At 42.8% G+C, this 10,726-nt stretch overlaps 1 protein-coding gene across 1 annotated transcript; it reads left to right on the top strand.

Moving 5' to 3' along the window:
* Nucleotides 1-4: 4 nt before the first annotated feature.
* On the top strand, nt 5-2,388 carry LOC130854856 (RNA-binding protein with multiple splicing 2-like). Its single transcript, XM_057737740.1, has 3 exons — nt 5-18; nt 1,399-2,258; nt 2,324-2,388. The coding sequence occupies exons 1-3, from the start codon at nt 5-7 to the stop codon at nt 2,386-2,388; spliced, it is 939 nt and encodes a 312-aa protein (XP_057593723.1).
* Nucleotides 2,389-10,726: the final 8,338 nt, after the last annotated feature.

Here is a 10,726-nt window from a genome sequence, read left to right on the forward strand (position 1 = left end):
AAGCATGGCCCATCCACGGTAAATTGAGAACAGTATATAATTCTTCCAGATGAACGAGGACTTTGCAAGAGAAGACATAATTATTACACAGAGAAACAAAAATAATATTTATTCTCATATGCAATGCTTATTAAATTGTATGAACTACATATTACTGGGGTTTTTTCCCTCATATTTGTCTGATTTCAAAAAAGGATTTGAGGTAGGTGAGTAAACTATAGATAATTCATAAGCAATGGGCTGTGTAGGTTGATTTCCCCACTCAAAAACATAGATAATTTCATACACTGTAGTGATAACATAATAAAAGTAGCTTAAATGTTTAAGCAACCAGATTCAAACACTACTTAACTTGCTAGTTATGGGTAACTTACACATGGGACAATCTAGCCCATGAGTTACTATATTTAGCATCTGGAGCAATTTATATCAATGTGGACTAATTATTCTGACTAAGTGGATTAGTCAATTCAATTCATACATTAATATAATTGATTTTCCTCCTACTGAATTGCCATTGGCTGTGATGTACCCATTAGCTGAGTTACGGCATTCCAGATCAAGCCCACAGAACCAGATCTTAAACCTCAACCCCCCTCACAAATTCCCTCTTCCAATCAGTCGCTATTTCTCCTTCCCACCCCCTCCTTTCCATCCCACCCTATTATCTTTCTTGTCATTTCTCAGTTGACCGTAGTAGCTTTTCAGATGCTCCCATGGCCACCATCGCTGGTCAAAATACCCTTCATGCCATGGTCCGAGGAAGTTTCCCAAGCCACAAATCTGATCATACGACATCCTTAATTAAAACCCTTCAAAATGGCTCCCCTGTGGTTACAGCAGGAGCTTTAGAACCTTTTTGTCTTAATCTATTGGAAGAAATACTCACAACTCAAGGCACACATACTAATTCAGGATGTACATATATTTATATGCATGATATGCATAACCGAAGTAAAAATTTTATAAAACAAACTCACCCTTGCTACTTGCGTGATATTTTCTATTCTATTCTGTTCTATAAAATTCTATTTCACACCAAAAATTATTGCAAATCACTAAATTGATCTCACAATCCACTAACAGATCATAAGCTACAATTTTGGAAAATTCTGGTCCAGAGGATATAGTTCAAACCACTTACCTCGGTCTCCAAGCCTTTTTCTGATAAAGCCCTAGATGACAAATCTGGCCTCATTCATTCATTCATTCATTCATTCATCTCACCAGTAAATAGCCGCCCAACGCCCACTACTGTCAGGCCCTATGCAGGGAATTAAGCAGTGAGTAAAGGCTCAGTGCCGACTAGAGAAAAGAGTGCAGTGATTTGTGGAACACAGACCAGTAAAACGTCTATTCCTAGTCAGAGATAAAATGAAGGTAAAGACTCGCGGGTAGCAGTGAGAAAAGGCAGAGGCGGGAGCCCCTCCGGCTGGGCTCAAGTTCCCAGTGCCTCCCCGGCCTCAGGCCCTCCCCGCCTCCAGCACCCACCAAACGTAATGCGGCTCCAGCCCGACCCGCGGCTGCCCCTCTCACCGCCGCGCGCGCCCCCCACCGCCACCCTGCCCGGCATCCCTGCAGCGCACCGCTCCCCGCGCCCCTTCCCGCTTCCCAGCTTGGGCCCGGAGCCGCGCTCGCCCTCCGCGTTCCCTTCCCCTCGCCACCTCCACCCCACCGCACCCCCAGCACCACGAGTAACCTGGAGCCGGACTGCGAGCGCAGCACCCGCGCGGGCTCGGGCTCCAGCCGCATCCTGGAGCAGGAGGTCCGGACACTGCGCGCCAGTGGCCTCCCTGTGGACATCAAACCCAGAGAGCTCTACCCGCTTTTCGCGTCGTTCAAGGGGTATGAAGGGTCCCTGATCAAGCTCACATCAAGGCAGCCTGTTGGTTTTGTGATCTTTGACAGCCGGGCAGGAGCAGAAGCCTCGAAGAATGCGTTGAAAGGTGTTCGCTTTGATCCTGAGAACCCTCAGACCCTGAGTCTAGAGTTTGCCAAAGCCAACACCAAGATGGCCAAGAACAAGCTGAGGGCTACACCAAATCCCACCAACGCTCACCCCGCCCTAGGAGCACACTTCAGCTTACGGGACCCCTACGAGCTGATGGGGGTCGCTCTCATCCCCACATCCCCAGGGGCCTGGGCCCCCTACCCTCTGTACACCACAGAGCTGACCCCAGCCACCTCACCTGCTGCGCTCACCTACCCCGTTGCCAAGGCTGCCGCTGCCGCTGCCGCCGCCGCCGCCGCCTCCCTACGTGCTCAAAGGAGGTAGGTCAGGTGGCGCTGTCCCATTTTTGAGGATGAAGCAATTGATGCCCAGAGGTGCGCTGGTACCCTGTCTCTGACACCACCCAGCAAGGATGGAAATCTAGTCATTTCTGTTAATTCTTCACCACAGCTCGTTACCACAGCTCTAAGTCCCCGCCCCACTGGGGAGGAAGCCGCCCTGAGCTCCCACTGTCCCCAGGAGGCCCCTGCAGAGCTGCTGCTTCCCTCCAAAGACTGTAAATTTTAAGCCTGACTCAGTGGACTGTTCCCGGTCTCCTTTCTCTCCTCTTCCTCAGCCCTGCCCTGCCCCAAAAGCCTCTCGCCAATGTGCTCACGGCAGGATTCAGGGGTCTTCTCGCTGGGACACCCAGACCCACCTTGGAGGCCTCCCTGGGACCGCGTGAGGCCTGACATCGAGTCCAAATTTGCTTCCGAAGCTCCATCTTAAAGAAACAAGACATTTAATTTTGCATGTTTTCTGGCATGAATTAAGACACTTAAACTTGCCTATATGTGAGTGTACCCTTTATTCTCAGATTGTCTCACCATAGCAACAGGTCCTAACCACGAATGGTCCATCCTTTCTGGCGCTTCTCTCCACGCCCCTCCCCTGCACCCACCCTGCTTTGTGTGAGGACCAAGCCCTGCAGCCTGTTCTGCCCAGCGCCCTGTGGCTGCCCCACCCCCAATCCCCCCACCCCCCCACCCACCCTCCCGCACATACTTCCCTGCTGAACAGGAAGGAGCACCTCACCAAGACAGGGCGTTTGCTTGGTCATTTCAAATCGGGGTCCTCCTTTTCATCCTCCACAGATGGGCCAACAACCGTTCAGAAAATCTTCTCTCTGCCCCTCTGGCAAACATCTCCACGGTGCTCCCCACCCCTGCCATGGCTCATCATTCTTTCCAAATTTCCAAACCAACCAAAAAGTTAAAGTATTTTTGTACCCTGTGAAACAAAATATTTATGCCACATAAAGGAGGAAAAAGAAAAAAAGATAAATACAGGCTGTTAAGGTAGCACACGGGAGCGATATTTGGGCCATTCTTGGGGGTGTAGAAGGACTTCCCAGAGGAAGAGACCTCTAAACTGACACCTAACAGATAAGTAGGCATTAACCAGGAAAAAGAAGTGGTGGGAAGGAGAGTCCCAAGCAGAAAAAATAGCTTGTATACCCCCGAGGTGAGAGAGGCCAGGATCTTTTTGAAGGGTAAAAAGTGTTTCTGTTCAGCTGGAGGACAGAGCTCAGGGACATATGATAGAAGATGAGGATGGAGAGGTATTGAACGCCCCATGGAGGGTGTTGAAAGCCACACTTGCTCTTTTAGGCCAGGGGCTTCCATATCTGTCCAAGGGATCTGGAGGGCTCCACAGAGGTGCCTTGGGGACTGCAGGGAGAGGCAAGGTCAAGGCCAAGCGAGTTGGGCTCTCCTAATCCCCTTCAATCAGATATGGGTTGAAGTGACACCATATGGGCATTGGGAATATTCCCAATACTGAGAAGTGTGGAAAATGGATTGGAGGAGGGCCAAATGGACAGGTGTCCCAAACTAGGGGAGTGGCAGAAGAATTTATTCAAGAGAAAGAAAAGACAGCATTAGTGATTCTTATTTATTTATTTATTCCTTATTCTTATTTATTTATTTATTGGCTGCATTGGATCTTCATTGCTGTGTGCAGGCCTTCTCTAGTTGAGGCAAATGGGGGCTGCTCTTAGTTGTGGTGTGCGGGCTTCTCATTGTGGTGGCTTCTCTTGTTGCAGAGCACAGGATCTAGGTGCTTGGGCTTCAGTAGTTGTGGCATGTGGATTCAATAGTTGTGGCACGTGGGCTCAATAGTTGTAGCTCACAGGCTCTAGAGCATAGGCTCAGTAGTTGTGGCACATGGGCTTAGCTCCTCCACGGCATGTGGGATCTTCCTGGACCAGAGTTGGAACCTGTGTCCCCTGCATTGGCAGGCAGATTCTTAACTGCTGAGCCAGAGGGGAAGTCCTAGTAACTGAATTCTTGAACAAGCTCTCATCTTTAAACTTGCTGTGTCTTCATTCCCTTTGCCTGGAACAGGGGTTCTTAAACTTAATTATTCTTTTATCACAACAATGAATCCCTTAGATAGTGTGGTGAAGTCTATGGGGCCTTTCTCAGAATAATATATTTAAATGCATAAACATACATATTATTACATAGGCATACATATTACTATGAAGGAATAATTGCATATTCCTACACAATTATCAAAATATTAGGAAAACAAACGTGTTATTTAGTATGAAATAAATAATAAGGTCTCCCAGTGAGTCTAATTTCTACTGTAATTTCAAAGTAGCAACGTGTGTAAAATAATGTTTCAAGAATCTGAGTCAACTGCAATATGAATATATGTATGTTGAATGTATCTATGTTGACTATATCTATGTTCCTATTGGTGACAAGTTACAAGTGTTGCTGATACCACTCCAGTTTGTGACCTATATTTATAATGGAAAAAAAATGCTGAATTTCAAACTGGAGGTTAGTGAAAATAAAGATGTACTCATTTTCTCATCCAGATTCTTCAAGCCCCTTAATCTGAACCATGGACCTCTTGGTTAAGAGCCCCTGTCTTAAAAGCCCGTTCTTACCGTGTCCATCTGTTGTATCTATTTATCCTCTAAGATTTATTTTATATGTTGCAACTTGTTCTCAAATCTAGGTTCCCATTACAGTTGTACATCGTTTTATCATAGCCTGTTAGGGACTGTTGCAATCACTTGTTTACTTATCAGTTCTCTGCGAAACTGGAAAGTGAGTTCCTTGAGGGAAGAAATTATTTCTGATGTGTCTTAGAATCCTGAGTACCTGGTCCAGCCTTGCACATAAAAGCCTATTAAGTGAATGAACACACTGTTCATTAGACCACCAATCATTTTATAAATTGCTGGGAAAGTGTGAAGGGGGGTAGAAAATGATACTTTATAGAGGGAAGAAAATGATGCTTTATTTGCATCTGTCTTTCAGGAATACAGAAATTTCATGTTATGGTTTGATGAAAAGATGAAAAGAATGTTAGAAAATCTGCCTTGAATAAGGCAGTGAATAAAATCAGGGTGCATAAATGGTGGATAGAAATGTGTGGCAAGCAGAACATGAAGGCTTCTTGTTTAATTTTGCCCTTTGCTCTAATGGCAATATAACCAAGGTGAACTGTTCTTCTAGGGAGAAACTGAGGCCATGGGACAAGAAGCAATCTTGGATACCCGTGAGAGGTGAAGAATCGGGCTGCCTGAAGCTTACTTCTTCATTTCAGTCAGTCGTTAGAAACGGAGGTGAGTTTACTGTGAAGCTAAATTTTCAGGGCTCTTCATTTACAGGCCCTTTCTAGGGTCACTTAATTTTGCATTTGTAATTTCTTTGTGAGTACGTGTGCTTTCCGAAGAGGACCTCCCAAATTGTATGAGTGTTGAGACTCTGGTTAGAACATTAGAAAAATGTTACAGAATCGTGCCTAGCACACAGTGTGTTCTGTAAATGTGAACTACCTACCTACCTAAATAGTGTATATGATGAATTATCTCACATCCTGACATAGAGTAAAATACACTCCCAGCACCCAACCATGAACATGATTGTTTCATCCCTGCTTTTGATCGTTCTTTATTCCTTTCCTGAAATACCTATACCTTTTCCTTCTCTCTCATTCTCTTAAATCATGACAGTCCCGTAAAGCCCAAGGTGATAAATGAATCCTAGGAACACAGGGATAGCTACAAAGCATTTCAGTTGTGGTGTTTACGAAACCATGAAAAGTAAACCATGCTGTGTGTGGTAGTCACACTACTGAAGGAGAAAGATAAAGGAGAAAGGCACAGGCTGCCTGTGCCATCAGATCTGGGAGGTGAATACGAAAAGGTAATGATTATAAAACGAGCTTTTAAAAAGTCAGCAGTTATTCCACCACAGACCTTATTTTTAGGCAAACTGAATACCTTAATTTTTTAAAAAAATCAGTGTTTTATACCATTCCACTTGTCCCTAAAATTGAGACAGCCTTTAGGAACATACCATCTCTGGGATGACAATTCTGATATTTAATGTATGTGGGCAAATTATCCCACAGAAAGGTCTCCAACATGAGTTGTTGATAAACATACATTTTAAAGTAAAACAAAATTAGTACACTTTAAAGTAAAAAAAAAAAACCCTCATCTAAACATTCTAGTTTGTGAAATTAAATGTGACTTTCATTTAAAATTTTAAAATTTTATTTAAAAAACATTGCACCCTGAAAAGACATGAAGGAAATTTAAACGAATATTACTAACTGAAAGAAGCCAGTCTAAAAAGGCCCCATACTTTATGATTTCAACTATACAACATTCTCAAAAACTCAAAACTATGGAGACATAAAAGGATCAGTGGTTGTGGGGGGTTTGGAGGAGAAAGGGATGAGTAGGCAGAGCACAGAGGACTTTTAAGGCAGTGAAGCAATTCTGCATGATACTATGATAGTGAATACCTGTCATTATACATTTGACTAAACTCATGTTCAGCCTCTGTGACTAAATCAAGAGTGAACCATACTGTAAATATGGACCTTAGGTGATAAAGATGTGTCAGTGTCAGCTCATCAACTGTAACAAACGTACTGTTGCAGAATGTGATAGTGGAAGAAGTTGTATGTGTGTGGAGACAGGGTATATGGGAACTCTGGACTTTCTGCTCAATTTTGCTGTAAACATAAAACAGCTCTAAAAAGAATTAATTAAAAGTATGTATTGGGGACTTCCTAGGTGGCACAGTGGTTAAGAATCCACCTGCCAATGCAGGGGACACGGGTTCGATTCCTGCTCCAGGAAGATTCCACATGCCACAGGGCAACTAAGGCTGTGCGCCACTGAGCCCGTGTGCTGCAACTACTGAAGCCCACGTGCCTAGAGCCCATGCTCTGCAACAAGAGAAGCCACTGCAATGAGAAGCCTGTGCACCACATCGAAAAGTAGCCCCCTACTTGCCACAACTAGAGAAAGCCCACGTGCAGCAACGAAGACCCAACGCAATCAATCAATCAATAAATTTTTTTAAAAGTTGTTAAAAACTATGTATTGCCCTGCTTTTAAGTTTAGCATTTGATACTTAGTGACTTGAATTATATTTTTGAAAAAGTATCCATGGAGCTCTGGGTTTTGACACATATAACATATAGTCTATGCATAACATAGTAACCATTAATAAACTATGAAATGAAATGCTTTTAAAAGTGCCATTTCAGTCACTGCTTCTACTTCTGAACTTTTAAGACATTTTTTTCCTTGACCGTTCTTTTCACCTCGTCTTGCATTCTTGCTGAATCTATGTGTGATATTCTGTTTCCCAGTCTAGACTGTAAGCAGCTCTGAGGCAGAAATGTGACTGCAGTTCCTGTGTTTTCCCTACAGTCCTGGGGAGAGGGAGTCTCCTGCAGAAGGAAGAGGGTCAGGAAAGACACAGGATGTGAGGCAGAGGTCATAGAGAAACTGTGGAGCCAGACAGGTGATGGGTGATGAAGCTGGAAACCTGGATTAGGTTAGTCCAAGAAATTTGGATTCTATTCTGTAGGCAGTAAGGATTTGGTTTTCGTAAAAAAACAGGGCAGTGACATAATTAGAACTGTGCTAAAGAAGATTGCTCTGGCGGCAGATTGTGAAATGGGTTGGTGCAGGGGAGGGGAGCCACGGAGTCTGAGGAAGGACATAAAAACAGCAGCTCCTGTTCACTGAGACCTCACTATGTACCAAGCACTGTGGTAAATGTTTCACATGCATCATCCTACGTAATCGCCACAGTGAGTCTATGAAGCAGGTGCTATCATTATCCTCATTTAACCGTGAGGAATATGGAGAAGTGGAGGCTTGCAGAAGTTACACATCAGGTTCTTAGGCGTGGGGCCCATTGTACCACACAGCGCTTGATTTAATGTTCTGCTGTCGCCATCTCGAAATTTCTTTTCTTAGCAAAGGGCCCTCATTTTCATTTTGCACTGGCCCTGTGGAATTATGTAGCCAGTACTGGTTACATAATTTTCTCTGGAGCCACACGGGTTTAAGAGCGCATGTCCTCAGCTATGCTATATGGCACTAGCTCATGATGCAAGAACAAACACAATGTGAAGGAAAGGGAATGGATGTGAAGGGAATTTTGTCAGTACTGACAATGTTTAGAAAGTGGTTTTGTTTGTTTGTTTGTTTTGTCAAATTAAAATAATTTTGTTGTGAAAACTTTTTAAGGATTTCACAAAATCTCTTGAGATAACCAGAAGTTTCCTATTGGGAAACAGGGTCTGTTACATCACTGAGGGTGCTGTTGACTGGTCTTGCTGGTTGGGGAGCTCTGAGCTTTGTGTCAGGCTGATGGTGACACCCGGTGACAGCAACGTGTTATTGCAAGGATTTATTTTTCTGTTTCAAGAATCAGACTGTTCAGTTTTGTTTTGTTTTTTTAAGACTTTCCCTTCAATTTTACACTTCCCAGACTATTTTGCTTCTGCAAACATTGAAAAAACAGTTTGAAAAACTTCCTGACAGACTTTTCCCAATTTTTAATGAACTGTTTATAGAAAAAATATTCTTATGGAAACAGCCAAATAATCTAATTCAAAGATTTTTTGAGAACAGTATTAATTTGGGGGATCAAAAATTGAAACACAAATGCATACAAGTTATGAATGCATATATTTTTTCCAAGAATATTTGGCATATTGTTTTGATTCACTCCTACAGAATCTGTGTAGGCAAGTAGATAGCACTGAGTAACTGGAATCATAGTCTTGTAATACAGTATTTTCAACAAAACCCCACATTTTATCTGTAGCAGTGTTAGAATTACGTATGATGTTATATAGTTGACATGGTGGTCATAGGAAAAATGCTCCAAATTGTGATTTTAAAATATATATTCATGTATTGAAATTTGGGGAGCTTCCTTTGCTGTTGCTTGAGCTATTTTCACCTTACCAAGCACCTAATTATGTGAACTCAAGAAACGCTTAAATGATCGAATGAAGACTTGTCTCAGTGAATGAAAGGCTATCACTAAAGATGAAAGAGTCTATCTATCCAGCCCCTGGATTCACTTTAGAATGCCAATTAACTGGATACAAATGCAATGCCTATGATTATTAAGCATTGAAAGTCTCAAAATAATACTGGAATCCTCCAAATGTTTTCTCACCTCATAGGAGACAATACTGTATAATGACACTCTGCCAGTTTTCAAGCATGTGTCCTTAGAATTACCTAAAGGTAAAAACTTAGAACCATAAATACGATGGCAGTCACAATCAAATGTGTGTTAAATTATTCACTATAATGTATTCTGGCCTGGTTGTTTTGGTCTTTTGTTCAACATGAATGTTTATGTGCAAAGAACTGAGGTAGGCAGTGCCTTGGAAACATGAAGAGTTATAGAGGAGTGTTAAGCTCCAATGCCTTTGGTATCCAGGTAGATAATGTAAAGTCTAAACACGTGATAGTGTGGGGACAGTGAGAAACTGGAGAGGGCATTTCTAGCCTAAAAGGGGGCAGCTGCAGCTCCAAACCAGCAAGCGGTTGGCATGTAGGAATGTGGGCCTGGGGTTGTCAGATTCCAGGATAAGTCAGAAATCCAAATTTTTGAAATCTGCTAACATTTTTTTTTTTTTAGAGTTTAAGAAACATTTTTAAGGGACAGAGTGGATATCTGCCACTCTTGCTAACTGACCAAGACTAATTTGATTATGTGTAACTCTTAGATTCTTTTCCACAAATAACCATAGCTACCAAAGAAGTTGAGGTTGGTAAAGATTAATTATTTCCCATAATCTGAATATGAGATTATAATGGAAGTCAACCTTAGACCAAATTCCAATTCACATGCAGACATTTATTAAATAAAACACTTAATACTGCCTGCTGTATAAGCTGGATAAGACCCCAGCTCTCTGCCCTTAAAGGGGCTCTTAGTAGTTCGTTCTAAAAAAGCTTGTCTTTTTTTTTTTTAAGCTCTTTATTGGAATATAATTGCTTTACACAGTTGTGCCAGTTTTTGCTGTACAACAAAGTGAATCAGCTGTATTTATACACATATCACGATATCGCCTCCCTTCCACAACTCCCTCCCGTGACTCCCTCCCACCCTCCCTACCCCAGCTGTCTCTGTCATCACCCATCATCGAGTTGATCTCCCTGTGTTATGCAGCATCTTCCCACTAGCTATTTTACATATGGTACTGTATATATGTCAATGCTACTCTCTCATTTCGTCCAAGCTTCCCCTTCCACCCCCACATCCCCCGCTCCTGTGTCCTCAAGTCTGTTCTCTACATCTGCATCTTTATTCTTGCCCTGTCACTGGGTTCATCAGGGCCATTTTTTTAGATTCCATATATATGAGTTAGTATACGGTATTTGTTTTTCTTTTTTCTGGCTTACTTCACTCTGTATGACAGACTCTAGGTCCATCC

This window comes from Hippopotamus amphibius, chromosome 6, assembly GCF_030028045.1.
Source record: "Hippopotamus amphibius kiboko isolate mHipAmp2 chromosome 6, mHipAmp2.hap2, whole genome shotgun sequence".
Classification (NCBI taxonomy): Eukaryota; Metazoa; Chordata; class Mammalia; order Artiodactyla; family Hippopotamidae; genus Hippopotamus; species Hippopotamus amphibius.